The sequence below is a fragment of the Hevea brasiliensis genome, chromosome 5 (assembly GCF_030052815.1).
Source record: "Hevea brasiliensis isolate MT/VB/25A 57/8 chromosome 5, ASM3005281v1, whole genome shotgun sequence".
Lineage (NCBI taxonomy): Eukaryota > Viridiplantae > Streptophyta > Magnoliopsida > Malpighiales > Euphorbiaceae > Hevea > Hevea brasiliensis.
The window spans coordinates 112,681,744-112,705,403 of NC_079497.1; the positions used below are offsets into that span (position 1 = coordinate 112,681,744).

At 37.2% G+C, this 23,660-nt stretch overlaps 2 protein-coding genes across 2 annotated transcripts; one reads left to right on the forward strand and one right to left on the reverse strand.

Annotated features, from left to right (window-relative positions):
- The first annotated feature begins 11,812 nt into the window (after nt 1-11,812).
- LOC110668948 (pyruvate kinase 1, cytosolic) lies at nt 11,813-19,474 on the forward strand. Its single transcript, XM_021830373.2, has 16 exons — nt 11,813-12,088; nt 12,221-12,317; nt 12,410-12,507; nt 12,857-13,012; nt 13,719-13,796; nt 14,208-14,339; nt 14,454-14,534; nt 14,655-14,726; nt 14,842-14,931; nt 15,280-15,424; nt 16,230-16,318; nt 17,474-17,569; nt 17,708-17,775; nt 17,931-18,030; nt 18,415-18,474; nt 19,040-19,474. The coding sequence occupies exons 1-16, from the start codon at nt 12,020-12,022 to the stop codon at nt 19,190-19,192; spliced, it is 1,584 nt and encodes a 527-aa protein (XP_021686065.2). The 5' UTR covers nt 11,813-12,019; the 3' UTR covers nt 19,193-19,474.
- A 1,420-nt stretch (nt 19,475-20,894) lies between these two features.
- On the reverse strand, nt 20,895-23,038 carry LOC110668938 (uncharacterized). Its single transcript, XM_021830365.2, has one exon. The coding sequence runs from the start codon at nt 22,462-22,464 to the stop codon at nt 21,010-21,012; it is 1,455 nt and encodes a 484-aa protein (XP_021686057.2). The 5' UTR covers nt 22,465-23,038; the 3' UTR covers nt 20,895-21,009.
- Between the last annotated feature and the right edge of the window lie 622 nt (nt 23,039-23,660).

The window sequence follows — 23,660 nt, forward strand, 5'->3', positions numbered from 1 at the left end:
CAATGCTAAATTCATAGTTTTTCGACATATGTCCCGTGATTGATACAAAAGATAAGTTTCAAGCATTGCAAGACATAGTGCATTGAGCATGTTAGATTCAAGTTTAACCGAGCACATACAATATCAAATGGATGCTTGTAAAAGTGAATTTTTAATTCATGAAAACCTAAATGGATCAATTAAATTGATAATAACTTATTTGATTATATGAGTAATTATTAGAGGGCTTAAAATGATAGACTAAATTGATAAGAATTTATTTGATTCTAAGAATGATTATCAAAATTTAAAATAATTAACTAAACTGATAATGAAAATGACTTATTTAACTTTAAAAGTAATTATTGAAAGGTTTAAAAAAGTTTTTTACTTATATTTTGCGGGTATTTAATAGTAACACTTTTATGTATAAAAATAACAAATCAAATAACAAAAGAAAACAAGAAATATTATTTTTTATTATAATAATTTTATATCAATCAAGACTATTAAATTATTATACACTTTTTAATTAAGGTGATTTATTTATTTCACTCTAGTTGTTTGGTGAAATTTATAACTTCATCTCTCTTGTTTTTAAATTATAGTTTATTGCAATAGTTGAACATAATTGATAATTGATAATGGTTGATATTAGCTGATAATCAATAACTGATAGTTAGTTGATTTATATTAAGGAAATGTTCAATAATATTAACTGTTCTAATAGCAACTAGTTATTTTAGTAGTTACTAGTAATTTTATTAGTTATCAGTAATTTTAAAATAGATATGTTCAATAAAAATAATTGTTAAATTAGCAGTAATATGTAAAATAGTGATATCAATTTTTGATCCCAGCCAAGACACAAATAATATTTTACTATCCATTCCTTCAACTCATATAAACAATAGTACAAATAGTTGTGTCATTATATTTAACATACTAAATGGTATTTTAAAAATTATTATTAAATATAACAAAAATGTTCAATAAACTATATTTAGCTATTATTATTGATATATAAAATCAATAACAAAGGTTTATTATATAATTTATTTTACTATTAAATAAATATATAATTATTAATTATTATATCATATAATTTATTTTATTATTGAAATAAAATATATAATTATTAATTTATTATGCCATATGATTTATTTTATCATTAAAATAATTAAATAAATTATAATTCAATAACCTAAGGCGGAATAAAAAAAACTTAAATTATGATTCTATTTAGTATTATGACTCAAAATAATATAAATATATATATATTTTTTATTTTAATATTTTTGTAACTAAAATATTTAAATTTTAAATTAATTTATAATGCTTATTTTATCTTTTATTATTATAACAATTTTGTACAAATGGTGTATAGTAATGAGTGAGGGATGTAAAACTATGCTTAAGATTGTTGTCACGACCCAACCTATGGGCCGGACCGGCACTAGGACCTGGGCCAGGCTAAAGCCCCCGAGGCCCGTAGTAAGCTTAACTGTTCATTAACCCAACTCTAAGGCCCATTTGGGCCCAAATTCAAGAAAACAAACGGACAGAGTCCGGCCATAAAATGGACTTCCTAACGGGGAGTTTTCGACTCACCTGACCTGTAAACATAATAATACTCAATTGGGGAGCTCAACTCACCCTCCACATACTCATAGCATCATAAAAGGAATGGGAGCTCAGCTCCCTCATCCAATCCATCAAACAGACATAGAATATTAAGTTTACAGGTCCAACATGTTAATAATATTACAGACCAAATTCAAATAATTACTGCTAACACATGCGGAAATTCTATGAGTAAATAAAATTACACAAATATTGATAAACAACCTGCGAAGTAGAAAAGCAGGTTAACCCAGAATAAAATATTCTCCTGTGGCCTGTAAAAATTTTTGAACAGGAGTGAGCGTTCGACTCAGAGAGTAAAATATCAATTTAGTCCCTATAATTGACCATTTTTGCAAAAACTGCCCAAATAAGCTCTAAAAATTCTAAAACTTTGCCCCGCGGTCCTTAGCAATATTATTAAGCTATTGCAAAAAGAATCATAATTTTCTAAGCTACCACGAATATTTTATGGATTTTTAATCCTATTTAAGCACTAGAAAATTGCGAAAAAGTAAGGTTCGGGTTTACCTTTGCCAATTCCGACTTCGGGAACGCGCTCGGGATATCTAACAATGGGGGGCTAGCCAAAACCTCGGTCCAATTCGGAGACTTTTCCAGAATAGCAGTGCATCGGCGAATTTATGAGACCGGTCGACTGTCGAATTTCCGCGAATCGAGGATACCTACACGAAGCCCATAACATGGGGGTTAGTACATAAATTTTTTCAGAATTTTCTAAACTCATTAAATGCTCGGAAAAACACTGCGAAGTTCCATGGGACCCACTGAAAAACGGTGTCGGAAAAATTTAAAATTTATGTCGCCGCGAAGCTCTCGACGAGTGGAGCGTGCTGGTACCCTCGGTTTTCTCGTGGGATTCACGGTTTTCGAGAAATCTAGCCCAAAAGTCGAAATGGGCTAAAATCTTCCCAAGCAAAAATCGGACAAACCGCTCGATGGATTTCGGCGTTCTTGGTGTTTATGGAAAGATCTCGCCGAGTAGATGATTTTAGACACAAGACCCGGTCCAATTGGTGGCCGGATCGGCCGGATTTTGGCCGGAGAAGCCGAAATGCCGCGCGCGCGAGGGAGGGGATTCGCGGGCGGTTTCCGGTTACGGCGCACCGGCCGGTGGCAGGTGGCGGGTGGCCAGCCGTGGGTGGCAGGGGGAGGTGGCTGGCCGGCGGCAGGGGAGGGAGGAGAGAGAAAAGAGAGAGAGAAGGAAGAGGGAACGTCGCGCGCGGGAGGAAGAAAAAGAGAAGAAGACCGGTCCGATTCGACCGGTCCGATCCGGTCCGGTTCGATTCGGCCGGTTCGATTCAGAATACAAAATTTTGAATTTTTACTTTACCTCGGGACCGAAAACGAGGTCCAAAAATTTCGAAAAAATTCCAGAAAACTCAGAATAATACGTAGACTCCAAATATATTTTTAGTTTTGCCACGTGGTCTTTAAATTAATTTTTAAAATTCATCAAAGTTTATATTTTCGGAAAATCGAACCCGATTTTTTAAAATCCGAAAAATCTCAAAAAAATTCCTAAAATTTAAATAAAATTAAAATACCAAAAATGCTCATAAAATTTAAAATTTTGGGGTGTTACATTCTTCCCCCCTTACAGAAAATTCGTCCTCGAATTTTACACAAGGCAGAATAAAGCACATGATTATACATTGAACAGATAAGGGTACTTGCTACGCATGTCCCGTTCTGACTCCCAGGTGCACTCTTCCACTGACTGACTCCTCCACAAAACCTTAACCATAGGGATCTGTTTGGATCTCAGCTGTCTCACTTGGTAGTCCACTATGGCTACAGGCTGCTCCTCAAATGTAGTTCTCTTTTAGCTCTATCACATCCGGCTGTAGTACATGAGAAGGATCTGGAATGTATTTCCTGAGCATGGAGATGTGGAACACGGGATGAACGTGAGAAAGGTTGGGTGGTAGCTCCAACCGGTAGGCAACTGCTCCAACTCTATCAGTAACCTCAAAAGGTCCAATATACCGAGGTGCCAACTTGCCCTTCTTTCCAAATCTCATGACTCCCTTCATTGGAGAAACCTTCAGGAATACATAGTCGCCCACTGCAAACTCCACGTCCCTCATGCTGGGTCCGCATAACTCTTCTCGCCTCTTGAAAAGTTTCAGTCGTTCCCTGATTAAAGGAAATACCTCTGAAGTGTACTGCACTAGGTCTACATCATGCACCTTCGCTTCCCCCATTTCTGTCCAACACAGAGGAGACCTACATTTTCTTCCATATAATGCCTCATAGGGTGCCATCCCTATGCTGGAGTGATAACTGTTGTTGTAGGCAAATTCCACCAAAGCTAGCTGCTCATCCCATTGACCTCCAAAATCCAAGACACTCATGCGAAGCATGTCTTCCAGTGTTTGTATTGTCCTTTCGGATTGTCCGTCTGTCTGAGGGTGGAAAGCCGTACTGAAGTTCAACTGTGTGCCAAGTGCCTCCTGCAACTTTCTCCAAAACCGAGAAGTGAACTGGGGCCCTCTGTCAGATATTATGGAAGCCAGAACTCCATGCAATCTGACTATTTCTCGAATGTAGAGCCGGGCATACTGTGCCACAGAGTATGTAGTCTTTACAGGTAAGAAGTGAGCTGATTTGGTTAAGCGGTCTACAATTACCCATATCGAATCATATCCTCGCGTGGTACGAGGCAACCCAGTCACAAAATCCATAGTGATCATTTCCCACTTCCATTCCGGGATAGGGAGCTCTTGCAGCTTCCCTGACGGTCTCTGGTGTTCAAACTTCACCTCCTGACAAGTCAAGCACTTGGACACAAAGTCTGCTATGTCTCTCTTCATGCCATTCCACCAGTAGCTATCTTTCACATCATGGTACATCTTGGTGGAACCTGGGTGGACACTGTACAGTGTGTAGTATGCCTCTCGCATGATTTCATTCCTGAGGTTGTCCACATCGGGCACACATATCCTAGAACCTTACACTAGGGCGCCATCATTGGCAAATCCAAACTCATCACCTTCACCTTGCTGTACTCTTTCTATAATCTTCATCAGTTGTTGGTCTCTGTGCTGGGAAACTCTAACTCTGTCCCTCAAGTCTGGCCTCACTGAAAAGTGAGCCAACAATACCCCCTCATCTGAAAGATCTAGGATTAAACCTTGATCCATCAACTCATGTACCTCCTGAATCAATGGTCTCTTCTCTACTGAAATGTGCGCCAAACTGCCAGAAGATTTTCTGCTCAAGGCATCTGCCACAACATTGGCCTTTCCAGGGTGGTACTGGATGGTGCAATCATAGTCTTTCAGAAGCTCCATCCATCTCCTCTGTCTCAAGTTTAAATCCCTCTGTTGGAAGATGTACTTCAAGCTCTTGTGGTCGGTGTATATCTCGCACACTTCACCATACAGATAGTGTCTCCAGATCTTTAGTGCAAAGAGTATAGCCGCTATTTCCAAATCATGGGTGGGGTAGTTCTGCTCATGCCTCTTCAGCTGCCTTGAAGCATAAGCCACTACCTTTCCATTCTGCATCAAAACACACCCTAGGCCAACTCTGGAGGCGTCACAATACACGGTGTATCCTTCACCACTCACAGGTAGTGTCAACACAGGGGCAGTGGTTAGACACTCCTTAAGCTTCTGGAAACTCACCTCACAATCATCTGTCCAAATGAATGGAACATTCTTCCTGGTCAACTTAGTTAGGGGAGCCGCTATCCTGGAGAAATCTTGTACAAAACGCCTATAGTAGCCAGCTAAACCCAGAAAACTTCGCACCTTAGTGACTGTTGTAGGCCTAAGCCAATTAGTTACAGCTTCAATTTTCTTGGGATCCACTTGAATGCCGTCACTAGAAACCACGTGTCCCAAGAATGAGATGCTTTCTAGCCAAAATTCACATTTTGAAAATTTGGCATATAGCTGGTGCTCCCTCAACGTCTGCAACACCATCCTCAAGTGCCACACGTGTTCTTCCTCGGTCCGAGAGTATACCAGAATGTCATCTATGAATACGATGACAAAACGGTCCAAAAATGGCTTGAACACCCTGTTCATCAAGTCCATGAAGGCTGCTGGTGCATTAGTGAGTCCAAAAGACATCACCAAGAACTCATAATGACCATATCTTGTCCTGAAAGCCGTTTTGGACACGTCCTTATTCCTGATTCTCAACTGATGGTAGCCTGATCACAGGTCTATCTTGGAAAAGAATCTAGCTCCTTGGAGCTGATCAAACAAATCATCGATCCGAGGAAGTGGATACTTGTTCTTCACAGTCACCTTATTCAGCTGTCTGTAGTCAATACACAACCTCAATGACCTATCTTTCTTTCTTACAAATAGCACAGGAGCGCCCCAGGGTGAAGTGCTCGGGCGTATAAAACCCTTGTCCAAAAGCTCCTGTAGTTGCTCCTTCAGCTCTTTCAATTCTGCTGGTGCCATCCTGTAAGGTGGCATCGATATGGGGTTTGTACCCGGCACAACATCAATGCAAAACTCTATTTCCCTTCCTGGTGGCAACCCTGGAAGCTCCTCTGGGAAGACATCCATAAATTCTCTGACAACAGGAACATTTTTCATGCTGACACCTTCTACAGATGTATCTCTCACCAATGCCAAATACCCTTGGCATCCACGCCTCAACATTTTTTTGGCACTAATTGCTGACACCAAATTATATGGAGCCACACTCCTGTCACCATCAAAGCTAAACTCTTCCACACCAGGTATGTGAAAATACACCTTTTTGTTCCTGCAGTCTAAAGTGGCATAGTGAGTTGACAACCAATCCATCCCCAGGATTACATCAAAATCCATTACTGGTAGAGGAACCAAGTCTGCTGGGAGGATCTTTCCATCCACTACCACTGGGCTACCCGGAAAAACCATATCTACATCTATGTTGTCACTAAGTGGGGTAGCTACTGACAAAGGGCACTCTAAAGTTGTAGGGTTTCTACCCAACCTCATGGCAAACACAGGGGAGACAAATGAGTGCGTAGCACCCGGATCTATCAAAACACGAGCCTCATAAGAACAGACCAGAAGAATACCTGCCACAACTGCATTGGAAGCCTGAGCATCCTGGTGGGTCAGGGTGAAAACCCGAGCTTGACCCCTACCCTGAGTGGCAGAACCTTGATACTGACTTCTACCTCCTGATCTGCCTCCAAATCCACGTCCCCCTTGTCCTCGGCCCTGTTGGCCACTGAACTGACTGCCTGCCATGTTGGAAGTACCCGGATACAACTGGCGAGGAACATTTGCAACAGAACCCTGTGACCCCATCTGTGGCTCGCTGAACATGGGGCATTCCCTAGCAAAGTGACCTGGTTGGCCACACCTGAAGCATACTCCTGACCCCATCAAACAAGGTCCTGAATGTCCTCTTCCACACTGTGCACACGGTGCCAAAGAGGATCCTGAACTGCACCAGGCTGCTGTACCCAATCGTGACCACCTTTGGATCTGCACTGCAGAATCCTCGTGGTTTGTGTCTAAAACCACTTCTCTTGTTCCTACTCTTTCCTCTGTAATTACTCTGGCCACCACTATCCGGAGTACCCATTTGGGGAACACCGGTAGAACCCTCTGCTCTGTTTTTCTTTGCTCTTCCGCTGTCATCCACAGCATAGCTAATCTCTATCTGTCTGGCTCGATCAACTACCACGTCAAAAGACTGATCAGACATCATGGCCAGGTTTGCATACCTCCTGTCAAGCCCCTTTAGGAATCTTTTCACCTTCATAGTCTCTGTAGATACTGCTGTAGGGGCATATCTGCTCAATTCGAATTTCAGAGCATATTCATCTACTGGACACGCCATTCTGTCTTAAGGCCTCAAAGGCCCACTGCTTCTGATCTCTGAAGCTTTCTGGCACAAACCGATTGATAAAAAGTTCCACAAACTGAGCCCATGTCAAGCCCTCCATCCGAGGTAACACGTAGTCATTCATCCATTGTCTAGGCATAGGCCCTATGACATGCTGCATACACTCTATCAGTCTTCTATCACCAATCAGTAATTACATTCTTGCCTATCTGCAGGAATCCAAAAACCGATATGCATCGTCTGACACATCATAAGTACCAGGCACCAACTTCTTGAAATTTATGATCTGTTTATAAGGTTCCCCTCTTGGTGCGGTGGACTGCTGCTGCTGTGGAGGGTGGACCATATACTGCGCCATCATGTCGATGGTTCTCTGCAGACCAGCTAGAGTAGCTGCCATGGGGTCCATGGGACCCTGTGCCATAAAGGACTGATCCTGTACTGGGGGTGGCTGCTCCTCTACTTGAGTAGCTCTAGGCCTCCTACCCCGCCTCCTCGGGGCAGGCGCCTCATCCTGTGCCGACACCTCGTCAGGCACATCTGGTTCAGTGCGATGGCGGCTCTCACGCTTCTACGCATTTTCCTGAAATTCAGCAGCATTAGCCCACAAAATTCAAAACTGCACCTTACACAGTTCTATAGACTCATATTTACACATAATTATTTGAAGCAGAAACTAGAAGCAAGATGACAATGCAAGACGAATGTGGACCCTATTTTTCCGCATGTGACTCTTAGTAGACTCTTCCCAACACTTTAGATAATATTCCCTAAGAATCTGGAGCCTAAGCTCTGATACCACATTTATCACGACCCAACCATGGGCTGGACCGGCACTAGGACCTAGGCCAACCTAAAGCCCCCGAGGCCCGTAGTAAGCCTAACTGTTCATTAACCCAACTCTAAGGCCCATTTGGGCCCAAATTCAAGAAAACAAACGGACAGAGTCCGGCCATAAAATGGACTTCCCAACGGGGAGTTTTCGACTCACCCGACCTGTAAACATAATAATACTCAATTGGGGAGCTCAGCTCACCCTCCACATACTCATAGCATCATAAAAGGAATGGGAGCTCAGCTCCCTCATCCAATCCATCAAACAGACATAGAATATTAAGTTTACAGGTCCAACATGTTAATAATATTACAGACCAAATTCAAATAATTACTGCTAACACATGCGGAAATTCTAGGAGTAAATAAAATTACACAAATATTGATAAACAACCTGCGAAGTAGAAAAGCAGGTTAACCCAGAATAAAATATCCTCCTGTGGCCTGTAAAAATTTTTGAACAGGAGTGAGCGTTCGACTCAGAGAGTAAAATATCAATTTAATCCCTATAATTGATCATTTTTGCAAAAACTGCCCAAATAAGCTCTAAAAATTCTAAAACTTTGCCCCACGGTCCTTAGCAATATTATTAAGTTATTGCAAAAAGAATCATAATTTTTTAAGCTACCACGAATATTTTATGGATTTTTAATCCTATTTAAGCACTAGAAAATTACGAAAAAGCAAGGTTCGGGTTTACCTTTGCCAATTCCGACTTCGGGAACGCGCTCGGGACGTCTGACAATGGGGGGCTAGCCAAAACCTCGGTCCAATTCGGAGACTTTTCCGTGCAGTGCATGTTCGGTAGAATTTCGCAGACCTGGTCGACTGTCGAATTTCCGCGAATCGAGGATACCTACCCGAAGCCCATAACACGGGGGTTAGTACATAAATTTTTTCAGAATTTTCTAAGCTCATTAAATGCTCGGAAAAAACACTGCGAAGTTCCGTGGGACCCACCGAAAAACGGTGTCGGAAAAATTTGAAATTTATATCACCGCGAAGCTCTAGACGAGTGGAGCGTGCTGGTACCCTCGGTTTTCTCGTGGGATTCACGGTTTTCGAGAAATCTAGCCTAAAAGTCGAAATGGGCTAAAATCTTCCCGAGCAAAAATCGGACAAACCGCTCGATGGATTTCGGCGTTCTTGGTGTCTATGGAAAGATCTCGCCGAGTAGATGATTTTAGACACAAGACCCGGTCCAATTGGTGGCCGGATCGGCCGGATTTTGGCCGGAGAAGCTTAACGCGCGCGAGGGAGGATTTATGCGCTTCCGGCCGTTACGGCGTGGCCGGTGGGAGTGGCGAGGGAGGTGGCTTTCCACGGCAGGGGAGGTGGTGGCGTGGCGAGGGAGGAGAGAGAAAAGAGAGAGAGAAGGAAGAGGGAACGTCGCACGCGGGAGGAAGAAAAAGAGAAGAAGACCGGTCTGATTCGACCGGTCCGATCCAGTCCGGTTCGATTCGGCCGGTTCGATTCAGAATACAAAATTTTGAATTTTTACTCTGCCTCGGGACCGAAAACGAGGTCCAAAAATTTCGAAAAAATTTCAGAAAACTCAGAAAAATACGTAGACTCCAAATATATTTTTAGTTTTTCCACGTGGTCTTTAAATTAATTTTTAAAATTCATCAAAGTTTATATTTTCAAAAAATCGAACCCGATTTTTTAAAATCCGAAAAATCTCAAAAAAATTTCTAAAATTTAAATAAAATTAAAATACCAAAAATGCTCATAAAATTTAAAATTTTGGGGTGTTACGATTGTGAAATATGTAGATGGAGAGGATATTTGAATCATTCTTGGCTCCATAAAAGTGTAAGATTTGAATTTAGACAAAATGAAGAAAATTGAGGGAGGAGAGATTAAGGAATAGAGAGAGAGACAAAATCAAAGAAAGAGAAAAAAAAATCAATGATAGGCTTGTTTCATTTCTTTTATTTTATTTTTTCATTAATTTCTCTCAAACGGTCAAAAAATTGAAAAAGAGTTTATTAAATTAACTCGCGCCGGATGACATAAGCAGAAGAGAGATATTGCGCCTGATGACAATGAAGTTAACAGTTAAAAATAAAATTATTTTATTATTTTAATATTTTTATAATTAAATTTTATTAAATTTAATTTTAAATTAACTTAAAAAACTTCTTCAAGGCCGCTTTTAATAATAACTTAAATTATAATGTCAAATAAACTTACCATTTTTTAAAAAATTTTAATAGTTTGGTATCAATTTAATTCGATTTAATTAAATTTAATAACTGATTTTCTGAATTTTTTAGAAGGAAAATTTTAATTTATTATAAAATAAAAAAATTAGTTGAATTTATTTATTTTTATTCAAAGTAGTTGAATTTAATTCAATTTAATATTAGTTTTAATTCAAGTTGAATTAATTTAATTTTAGTTTGACTTTAATATGATTATAGATAAAAATTTAAATGACTCACTGTAACATGATATACTTAAATAAGAGTGAGTATTATTTAGTTTAAATTAAATAAATTGACTTAAATTATCTTAATTTAGTAATTTGATTTAGCTTTTAAAATAACTCGATTTGATTCAATTTTATATTTTAAAAATTTCAGTTATTTTGATTTGATTTAATTTTAAAGAGAAAAAAATTAAATTGAATAAAATTAAATTATTTTATTAAATTTTAAATTAATTTATTTTTATAAAAATTTATAAATTATATGTATATAAATTATTTAATTTCATTAATTAATAATAATTAAGTTTAAATCAAAATCATAATCAAACTAAATAATTTAAAAATCAAAACTAAATTAAAAAAACTCATTAAAATTTAAAAATTAATCAATTTAAATCAAACTAAAATAAAATAATTTGATTTAATTTTTTATTTAATTTAATTTTTAAAATATAATAATTTAATTAATTTAATTTTAATAATTTAATTTAATTTAATTTCAACTTAAAACTCAAACTATGCTTTGCGAGACCAATATGCCCAGTCCTAGCCCAATAGCCCTTTAATCAGTTGACCTTTCGCACCAAAATGCCCAAAAGCAAGTTTCCCATTGCCATTTGTTCCCGACTACTCTTCACAAACCAAACGACGGCCCCCAGGATTTGACCCCAACAAAAAGCTAAACATCTTTCCCCTTTCATTCCTTGGGCGGGACGCTCTTTCCACTTTGGCATTCCAACGTGCACCAGCTCCCTGAAATGTCACCCACGTGACAAGCACGTGTCACCTTCCTAATTAAACACCCTATAACCTCATCTCCCACTCTCCTCTTTCACTCGTTTCTTCCACGCGCTCGCTATCCTCCAATCCACTCCAATGCCGCCTTCCACGCCCACGTTTTAGACATTGGGTTCAGTTTCCCCTTCCCCAAGGCAATATGTTTTCGTACATCAGCGGCATATGAGAGTCCATGTTTCTTCGATCGCTGTTGCTCCGAAGTGGTAGCGGTCCCTATCTACCATACTTTTTGGACATGTGTCATATGCGTGGGAAGGGGGGTGGGGGGGATCTAGAAGAGTTGATTCTTACAAGGCTCTGTTTCTAGTAAAATCAGGTTTTCAAGGTTTTTAAAAGCAGCATTTACGCGAGAGCATATTCGAAGGTCCGGAGGGACTATAAGCAAATCAAAAGCCAAAAGCTTCAGCTGCTGCGCTCGATTCACGCCAAACACTAAATCTTAGTTCAATTTTGTTCTTACCCAATTCCATTTTTTTGTTGTATTTTTGTTATTTATTTCGTTATTAATCCGCGAAGATGCATGCGAGTCATTTGCTTCTCGAGGAGCCGATAAGGATGGCTTCAATCCTGGAGCCATCAAAAGCTGTAAGTATCTATCTATTAATCGGTTTTGAATTATTACTTCCATTTTGGATCTGTAATTTCATTGATTTGTTTGTTTTTAGGCGGAAAGTTTTGGTTTTGATTCGTTGTTTGGTTTTTTTTTTTTTTTGGCAGAGTTTCTTTCCAGCAATGACGAAGATTGTGGGGACTCTAGGTCCTAAGTCTCGATCCGTTGAGGTTATTTCTGGCTGCCTCAAGGCTGGAATGTCCGGTGAGCTTTGATATTTTGGTTTTTGTTTTTTGCTTTTAGTTCTGGAAATGGTGAGGTAAATGATAGATTTTTATATGAAATGGGATGGGTAGTGGCTCGGTTCGATTTTTCTTGGGGTGACTCGGAGTATCACCAGGAGACGCTGGAGAACTTGAAGGCGGCTGTTAAAAACACTAAGAAGCTCTGTGCTGTAAGTTTCTTACCTCCTCTCCTTTATTTATTACTTAATTTTAATTAGAGCCGGAGAGGACTAACATTATCTCCCTAATGAACAAAAAAAGCTTAACTTTACCAAGCTGAAAGCGGAATGTTAGCTGCTTGTGTTATTATAATAACAATTGGGGGCAAAGTTTCTGAATGTGCTGTAATTGCTGTTAAACAAACCTGTTTGTTAACAGGTTACTGTTGCAATGACAGTTAACGAATTTGTTTTTGTTTGCCACTCTAATACTCTTGTAGTCTTGTTATATTAAATGAGTGTGGGAAGGATACCATTTGTCGTTTTCAGATATTAAATGAGTTTCATTTGTCTTCTTTAGGTAATGCTGGATACAGTGGGCCCTGAGTTGCAGGTCGTTAACAAAAGTGAGAAATCCATTTCTCTCCTGGCTGATGGTCTTGTTGTTCTAACACCAAATCAAGAAAAAGAAGCCTCATCAGAAGTTCTGCCCATCAATTTTGATGGGCTATCTAAGGTTCCATAATCTCCATTAATTAATCATTGTGTTTAGCCATTGTTTGTTGGAAAATTATTTGTCTAATTTTATTTTTATTCATCAATGTTTGAAATGTAAGTAATAGTAAAAGTACTTCCTTAAAGTTCAGATGGAGACTATTAGCTCGAGCCTTGAATATTTAAAGTCTGTAATTTTGTTTTAGGGAGTACTTCCCAGATCCCAGCGTTTGAGGTGCTAATTGGAAAGGCATGATGTATTTGTACAACTGTAGTCATTGAAATTCTTACGTGCTCTTCTTATATTCTTTTGGGATTCTATTTCACTTTATTTTGTCCCCAAACTGTGGATTTTTTGGGGCTCAGAGACATTAATTAGCTTTTGGCTTTCTTTCTTAAAAAAACTATCAAAACTATGTTTTGACGTTCAAAAACATGTGGAAATGGTTCGTATCACAGTGCCGAAGACACTTGAGTGAGGGGTAAGGTGAGTTTTAAGATAATAGTTGGTGAGCTACAAACAATAAATTTTAACTTCGAATAGATGCTTTGCATAAGCTTAACATGAAATTGTGACAATTTGTAATCCATTATCCCTGGATGGTACTAGCGTCTTTATTATTTCTTAAATCAAAGGAATTTTATATTTTATGAATTATCTACAGTGACGAAACCATTATTGTGAATTCGATTTCATGATAACTAAGCCAATATTTTGGATTTTGCAGGCAGTGAAACCGGGAGACACCATTTTTGTTGGTCAATACCTATTTACTGGAAGTGAGACTACATCTGTTTGGCTGGAGGTAACAAGAAAAATTTTGGGGAAATAAAGTCTCTAAATAGAGGTTTTTGTTTGGTTCTTTTCTTTTATTTTCCCCCATTTTTATAATGATTTGCTTGCAAGAGGAATGGGTTGCCTGTTTAGTTAATTATTAATTATTGCATTTAGTCGTCTTCACTATGCTTTGACTTTGGTGTTGAAGGGTTAAGGTGAGCTTGGATTTGTGTTTGCTGTGTCTTTGTTCCATTATTAGTCACAAAATGAAAGTTCTTTTGGGTTTAAAAAGTTGTATGGAATCTTTTTGTTCGGTTGATGAAAAGTGAGTTTAAAGGAACTAAGTCATCATTTGGGGAAAAGACCACTTTACATTAGCATTTCTGGCAACTTAATTAAACTTGTGCATGATTGTGGTGTTCTTGCTGGAACTGAGCAGGTTTCTGAGGTGAAGGACAGCGATGTGATTTGTGTGATAAAGAACTCTGCAACTTTGGCAGGGTCATTGTTCACTCTGCATGCTTCTCAAATTCGTATTGACCTGCCTACGCTTTCTGATCAAGATAAGGAGGTCAGTCCTGCTTCTAACCGTTTCAGCTTATCTATGGATGTAGTCCAAGAGTTCTCATATGTTGAAGTTTTTATATTTGCTGAATGTGTGCTTTTTGGGATTTTTCAATTTCAGGTTATAAGTACCTGGGGAGTCCAAAACAAAATTGACTTCCTCTCGTTGTCTTATACCCGACATGCAGAAGATGTGCGGCAGGTAATTTCTTTTCATTAACCAATGTGCTTCTGCGGCATGTTATTTTTCAGAGTCTGTGATTTCAGTATCATTTAAACTGTTTGTTGGTATAGCTTCAGCAAGGGTCTTATTTGTGTGCAGGCCCGTGAGTGCCTCTCTAAGCTGGGTGACCTCTATCAGACTCAAATTTTTGCCAAGATTGAAAACGTCGAAGTCAGTTGCATATGCTATTCCTTTATCACTTAGCTTGTACAAATTTGTGATTCACTTCCAAGTTCCAACTAAGAGTGGTATAATTTTTTTTCTGGATTATAAATTTTTTTTTTAGGGATTAACCCATTTTGATGAGATATTACAAGAAGCTGATGGCATTATCCTTTCCCGTGGGAATTTGGGGATAGACCTCCCTCCTGAGAAGGTCAGTTTTTATGCTTTAACAAAAATGCTAGTTTATGGAATAAATTTTGTTGTGTCTGAGCAAGTTGCTGTGTAAGATGCATAGATCAGGGTACGCTTATGATGCATCAAGGACTGAACTCCTATCCTATGTATTAATATTCTCAAGATGTTATCAAAATTTTCGGCATTATATATATATATATATATATTTATTTTCCTTTGTGAGTCTCATGTTTTTTGGTTAGGTTGGGCCCAGTGGCATGCCAAACTATATTAGAATTTTACTTATAGATAGCAAGATTATGATATTTTACCTGTTTTGCTATATCTCTTCAGCTGCTGTGGCTAATCTCTTTTGAATTCACAGGTGTTCTTGTTCCAGAAAGCAGCCCTTTACAAGTGTAACATGGCTGGTAAGCCTGCAGTGGTTACTCGTGTAGTGGACAGTATGACTGGCAACCTGAGACCAACTCGTGCAGAAGCTACTGATGTTGCCAATGCTGTGTTGGATGGTACGTTATCATTTTTATGCAACACTAGTTACTTTTAAGACTATTAGAAGGGCAGGCTTGTATTGCTGAATCATTTGATTGCACACAATATGTAATTACTGGAGTAAGGTATCATTTTTCATGTGCTTCTTGCATGGTGTCCTTGTGTTGATGTCTACTTTGTGTTCTTTAATCATTGCATTGTTTAGTGTATAATATGTAGGGGTATAAACAAGCCAAGCTTTGAATGGCTCAAACGCATATTGTTAGATTTTCACTGAGGTTGTGCTCTATTTGTTTAGATTTTGTTAGGCTTGAGCTCGGCTCACAGTTAACTTGTTTATCAAGCTCATGAGTTCGAGATCAATTCTGCAAGTATAATTAGCCAAATTATTTCAAAAAATTATTTTTAATTAATTATAATCTCAAATTAATTTAATCATAGGGTAATAAATCATAATAATTAACTTAATAATTATAATAATACCATTAATTAAATTATAATGGTCATAAACTATATATTTTATATAGTTATATATTATAATTATACTTTTGATTTATAGTTATATTATTTATAATTTAATTATCTTGTGATTAGTTACAATTATAATATTAATATATAAATGAGTTAGCTGATGGGCTTATAAAGGAGTTGCTTACTAGTCTAATTGAGTCAAGTAGTAGTAAGTTCAAATTAGGCTAGTTTATTAAACGAGCGTAAAAATCAAGCTCAAGCTTAGCCCCTTAAGCAAATGATTTTTTGTCGAGGCCTTAGTAATATTCAAACTTGGCGCTTTATTTCTTATCAAATTCTCTAATTTGACAGGAAGTGATGCAATTCTTCTTGGTGCTGAGACTCTTCGTGGACTGTACCCTGTTGAAACCATTTCGACTGTTGGTAAAATTTGTGCTGAGGTAAAACTTTCTTTCCTTGTTTCATAATATTTTTGGACGTTATTCTATCTTTATTGATTAACTAATTTAATTTCTAATTGCGAACTTGCTATTTTAAATGTTGAATATTTTGGAACTTTACCTCTAAATGAATTGAATTCTAAGCTTTTCATTTCTAGGATAATCATAACTATCTTCTTTAAGTTTTTCCATGTATTGAATGCTGTTTTTACAGAGTTTTTTGAGAAATAAAGTATTGGTTAATTTGTTATTTAAAGCTGTTGCCCCATTCTTTTATTTGGGCTTGACTTGACACTTACATCATTTAAAACTTGGACAGTATTTGCAATGAAATGCGTATACAATGCATACTTTGTGAATTTGGAGACCAGTTATGTACTCTTGTGGGGATAATTATGTGTATTTATTTTGCATCTCTTTAACAGTTCTCATCTTTAATTGCTTTGTTTTTTGGTCTAAACATTGCGAGTCATAATGAAATTTATACATACTTGTTATGTGCTGATGATTATTCCTTGAACTGTTACACTTTTCACAATGAAATGGCCAAAATTTAGTCTATTTTGTACCTTACTCTTGGATTTTATAGGATGGGGGATAGTTGCACATGTTTAGGAATTTGAGTTGTTTCTTGTGCTTATCTATTCTGTCTTGGTAACAAGAGGAACATTCCAAAAGTTTATATTTCTGTTACATTTGAAGGGTATTTGTTGTACACTTGTACTTCATGGTTGAGACAACTTGCTTGGACTTGGTCATTGTAATTTATTAAAACTTGAAATTGAAATACCTAATAGATTATATTTGGCTTTATGGGCTGTGTTCTCTGTTACTATTCGTCCAGCCAAGAAGGTAACTCATTATCCATCATTGTGATGGTATTGTACTAGCGTTTCTTGCGTTTTGATAGGTTTTATGTCAGATTGCCAGAGAGCATCTCTCTTTCCAATGCCTGTTTGCAAGGGTGAAAAGTCAATGTATTGCAGTGTTCTTTCATATAGTCTTAGACATCAAGCCGATTATCTGTGGGGCCGTAATTAAAATGAATAAAGCAATTATCCTAGTTTTTGAAGCAGAAAAGGATATTTAATTTTTCTTGGATCATTTCCGTGTCTTCCATTTTTATTTTTGATCTTTTTATCATTTTCCATGTAGGCAGAAAAGGTTTTTAATCAAGACATGTATTTCAAGAAAACTGTCAAATATGTTGGTGAGCCAATGACCCACTTGGAATCTATTGCTTCCTCTGCGGTATTGTTGCTTTTTCATAATTTTCTTTAATAATCAGTCAGATTGTTTTATTGAATTAATTCAATATTTCCATGAGATAAAAATAGAAATCAGCATTTTCAAGTTGGTATTCTTATGAGCATTATAATTATTGCCCAGGTACGAGCAGCTATTAAGGTGAAGGCTTCCGTCATTATCTGCTTCACTTCATCAGGAAGGGCTGCAAGGTATCCTTGTGTTTATCCTCTTTATCTCTTTCATGTGCAAGTGAACCTAGAAGACATTAATTTCGATAGTAGTTGCAATTATTATTATCATGGTAGTTTTGTCATGCAACTTCGATGGACTTATGTCTGCAAAACTTGTAAATATATGTGCGCAGATTGATTGCCAAGTATAGGCCGACAATGCCAGTTCTGTCTGTTGTCATCCCCCGGCTCAAGACAAATCAACTGAGATGGAGCTTCAGTGGGGCGTTTGAAGTATGCTCTCGACTCCTTTGAGTTTTATGCTTACTGGATGAAGTTGAGTGTTCATTGTTTTATACATATGTATTAATGGTGCATACAAATTAATTAAGCGTTTTTACTTGTGTTCTGGAGATTCATCTAGTGACACAACACAATGACCGTCTTCCAACTCACTTTATCCTATTCATGAAATTAGCAAAATATATATAGGATCTTAGAAAGATTTTTAGTTGATCGCATCATGCTTTTGTCATTTGAGAATTGTCTGTTTTGCCTACCTGTCCTATTAATGTTGCTTGTAGGCTGTAGCTATAGTATCATATGATGCTTCTGCTTCATGCCACCCTCTTGATATTATAGCTAATGGAACTTTGTTGTCTACATATCAATGTTCAGGCAAGGCAATCACTTATTGTCAGAGGTCTCTTCCCTATGCTTGCTGACCCACGACATCCTGTAAGTGTTCATTTTATTTATTTTCATGGGAGCTTACTTGGTGGTATGACTTTGAAGATAAGCACTGTTTTTATGTGATGGTTAAATGTGTTAATTATGATTATATTTATAGCTTAAATGGCCTTCACATGTTTCTGGCTGTTGCAATGGTTTTATTTGATTGTCAGTCAACTCAAAAACAGTTCTGTTATTTTTCTGTTAATATAAAGAGTCTAGGTATCCTTATGGTTAGTGATCTCTTCTTGTTTGGGCTGGGTTTGTACTACCGGTCCATCTAGGAATGGTTTTTTGCTCTTATTGAATGCAATGATTGCTCCAACTTGAGTAGTTTGTGACATGTGCCTCTGCCTCTAGTAGTTGAACAACTTGTTCTTGTCATCACTATAAGTGGTTATAATTACCAAAACCGTGTTGTGAAATTTTGCGGTCACCCTGGTCTAGGTACAACCCTGGCTAAATGAAACCTTAACCACCTGCATTTTGATCTGTTCTTTTTTTTTTTTTTAATTTGTTGTGGCATGCCTCAAATGGATTTATGAAATCTGGTTTCCGATATGGTTTGCAGGCGGAATCTACAAGTGCAACAAATGAGTCAGTATTAAAGGTAGCCCTTGATCATGGAAAGGCCTCTGGAGTTATAAAGTCGCATGACAGGGTAGTTGTTTGCCAGAAAGTTGGAGATGCATCTGTTGTTAAAATTATTGAGCTTGAAGATTGAAGTCATTTTTATCATGTTTTCTGTGCTTTGACAGCGAGTGGTAGATTCTACTGCTGTAACCTGTGAGGTATCTCCAGGTTTTTGGGACTAACTTATGTTTTGGAATGTATGAAGGATTTAAACTGGCAATTATTTTTGTCCACGATGAATGGCGTGGAAACTGGGAAGTATACCCTTATTCCCATTTTCAGCCTCAAGTTTTTGAATTGCTCGACTTGGCGCAAATGACCCTATAAATTTGTTATTTAAAATAAATGCGACACATTGAGTTGTATTGGTAAATTTTATTAAATCATAACTATAAAAACTTTGGCAAATGGTGACTTGTTTGAGTGTCACAATGTAACCTTGACATTGACAATATGTGAGACTCTTTTGGTCGTTGAGCATGAGCTGCCTATACGTGTGACCTGCAACTCAAGTATAGGAGGCAAAGCGACTTGGGACTTCGGCCTTTGGTTGGAACATCTCGACAACTATAAAGCCTAAACTGAATTTTGCATAAAAGTAAAAATTGAATCCAACTGATCTATACATATAATCAAATCAAATCGAACTGATAAAAATTGATTTGATTCGTTTTAAATATTCGGTCTTTTACATCTGTAATTTTTTCTTTCAATATCCAAATCACAATACCCAGATCAATTCCAAATGACTATGTAAAACACAATTTTCATTAACATAAACTCAACATCACAATCATTCAACTCATTAATGAAAGAAATATTACAAATTGAACAAAATAAAATAAAAAATAAATGAAAAATAAGCAGAAGAACACTGCTGCATGGATCTGCGAAGAACACTGTTGCATGAATTTGTGGCGCTGATGCTGTGGATCTGCAGTGCGGATACACTGGTGTTGTGGCTCTGAAGGCAACGGTGTTGGGCTTTAAGAAAGCACATGAAAGTTGAGGCCGAAACAAGAGAGAAGAGGGGAGGTGAGCGTTAGGCAGAGAAGAAACGAAGGGGAAGAAAAATTAATGGCATAGAGAAAAACAAGAGGAGAAGAGAAATTAAGGAAGGTGGCTGCAATGGTTAGAGAAGAAATAAAAAGAGAATGGTGGGAGAGGTTGGCGACAAACTTGATAAAGAAGAAGAAATTAGGTGGAGAGAAATTATATGTATGAGAATTGGACGGTTGAGATTAAAAGTCAATTAAAACTGAAAAAATAGAAAAATAAGTAACATGTAAAGGCTGGGTTTCAAAGCTAACGCCTCTTACCACTTAAAAATGAGTTTGATTCGGTTAAAATTTTAATCAAATCAAAATAATTAAAATATTTAAAATTAAAAAATAAATCAAATCAAGTTATCTTAAACATTAAAATGAATTATTAAATTAAAACAATTTAATTCAATTTATTCGATTTAAATCGAATAATACTTACCCTACATTACTGTCTCAATGAGTTAGTTATTCAGCAGTTGTATTTTAAGAGCCTACATATTTCGTTACGTCTATTTTATTGCTTTTGAGACCATAACAAAAGCTCCTGTGGTCTAATGAATCAGACAACTTTGGGTTTGAGTCCCCCACCAGACATGCAAGTTTTGGCCTTTGGGATTTGCACACCTCGGAGCAGAGTTTCGTCATTCACTCATTGGGTAGCTTGTGAGTTTAACAAATCGGGATTGGGATTGCACGAATGGATCTAAGAATTACCAACTAGTTGTCTAGTTCCTCTCAGTTTCACACTTGTCATCACTGAAGATGTATTCAAAAGAAGCAAAACAAAACAAGTATTTACATCTATTTGAACTGAGAAAAACAAAAGCATAAAAACTATTTTCACCTATGAAACTAATACAATTCATCCTGTTATGGAAGATGGATCACTCCTTTTGTTTGAAGAAAGTTGTTGCTGTTGATGAAGATCAAGCAATTCAAGCTCTTTCTGGCGTATGAGAAGTACCATTCTTTCACTTTCAAGTCTTCTCCTTTCATTCTCTAGTTTTGCTCTCTCCATTTCTCTCTCTTTCTTGCTGCTAAATTTCACCCACTTCAACCTTTGCTTTTCTAGTTCAAATGCTTCGCTGCGGTAGCTCACTTGCTGCTCTTCTAATTGCATCAATCTCATCTTCATCCAGTGCTTCTTTTCCCATGTACTCCTTGCTCCATCTTGGACTACACTCGCCAATTCACTATTCAATTGCTGCATCAAAGATGATACTAAAGAGAACACTCCTGTTCTTCGTCTTTTTCTTGAACCTTTCTCCTCGTGTTCATCTTCATCCTCGTGTCCATGCCCATTTTGACCCCTTGAATTGCCTTCTATTGCCTCATCCTCGTCCTCATCATAATCATCCTCATCCTCCTCGCTCTCATCATCATCCTCTTCATCGTCTTCTTCATTGCTTACCCTTTTTGCCATTTTGGACCCCTCTGTTTCATTCCTCGAATTGGTCATAAATTGTGCATTTTCAGATGAATGAGAACACCTTTGTTGCTGACCATGAGATGCTTGTGGATGCTGAGAATGAGATTGATCTGTAGCTACTTCAGGTGAGTGATTAGTACCAGAAGCAACCCCACTTGAGCCATGACCACAACTGTTATGATAAGCACACATTTCTCTGAAAAACAAGTGCTTAGAATTCAGCAATTTTTTCACTTCTTCCTTCATTTTTGGTGACAAATCCATGGTCTCAAGCAAGCTTTGATTCTCCACAACCTTGCAAGCAGTTCCTTTGCCAAGAATATCATTAACCCTCTTATACCTCTTGTTCAAGTCATTGAATTTATCTTCACACTGTTGTGGAGATACATAAAATCCTTTCTCCATCATTGCCCTCGAAACTGACTTCCATTTCCCTTTCTTCTGTGACAACCCACCTGGCTTTTTCTTTCCTGTAGGATCATTCCCTTCAGATCCAGCCTCATCACCAATGTAGAAGACTGCCATTATAAGAAGCCTAACCATGCTATCAGTCCACTTCATTCTTTGCCATGGAGATACCTTCCTCTTCCCATCACTGGTGCTGTCATCTCCAGTGAAACCATGCTCATCTTCATCACTGAGTGGTGATTGTGGCTTTTCTCTTGAAGTTGAGGAGGCATATGGGTAAGAGTGTTTCAAAGTTTGTTGTTGGGACTGTAGGTGATGATCAGAGTCATGGTGGGCATAGGCTACCATTTGTGGGTGGTGCAAGTGGTGTGAATTTTGTGGGTTTTGAGGGTTCTGTTGTTGGTGTAGTGGCATTTCTAGTCCTAGCATTCCTGACCCCATGCCTGAAAATATCCCACCAGACAAACCATTGTGTTCCATCAAACCGAAAAAAAACAATCTTTTCTATTCTCCTAAAACCAAAGAGAAAAAAAAGAAGTCATTAACTACGGTTCTTGACTCCCCAATTGGATTCAAGATAATTGCAGATGACAGACACTATTACAAAAGACCCAGTTCAGGAAATGTCAAGTTATCTGAAGTTTTGCACTTTAATGGGGATATTTTATCAAAAGTTGCTATTTTGGTGGCAGTAGACAAGTGAAGAGAACAAAGGAAGCATATCCAGTAAATGAACAGAATTACAGAAGAAAACCCAGAAATGATGATTGCTCAAAACACCAAGAACTGAGAGATTGAAATCGAAATGTACCATCAACAGAATCCTAAAAAGCAAGTGCTTGAATACACAGAAAAAGTTAAGACTGGCGAATAATGGACAACTGATAACAAAAACAAAAAGGGAAAAGGAGAGAAAGAAGCGGTAGGTGATGGTATAGAGAGTAGTGCCATTAGAATGAGCGTTAAAGAAGGAAAGAGACAGAGTATATACAGAGAGAGTAGCAGGCAGTTTTAGCGTTGGGAGGTTTTGTTTGTGCGTTCGACAGAAAACTGCCCATGGTTTTGGTTTGTGCACTGCTTCTGTATGGAAATTTAACCCACAGGATTTCAAAACGGGGGAGAGCGCTTCAAACCCACGTGCCCTTCTGAAAGATTTTTCTCTTTAAACACTCTTAAACATATTAATTAAAAATATATTTAAAATTAAATTTAAAGAATTTTATTTATAAAATTTAAAATAATTAAATAATTTTAAACTTTTTAAAATAATTAACTTTTTCAACTATTTTTCAATAATTAACTTTTTCAACTATTTTCTTATTTTATTTTACTTTTAAATTAGACTTTAATATGTCAATGATAAAATATAATAACTAAATGATTTATTGACAATTTAAAATTAATATTATTACTGAATTGCGATTAAAATGGTATTTTTAATATATTAATTCAAGTATATTAAAATTTAATTTAAAATTAAATTCAACAATTGTAATTATAATAAAATTTTTAAAATTATTTGTTGATATATAAAATAATATTTAAAAAAAATGTTTTTTAACTCAAAACCATCAATTGTGTGAAATGCAAAGAAATTTATTAAATTTAACATTTGAATATTTTCAATTTAATAAAGAAAGTTGACTTTAATAATCTTATAATCTGTTGGCTTCTAA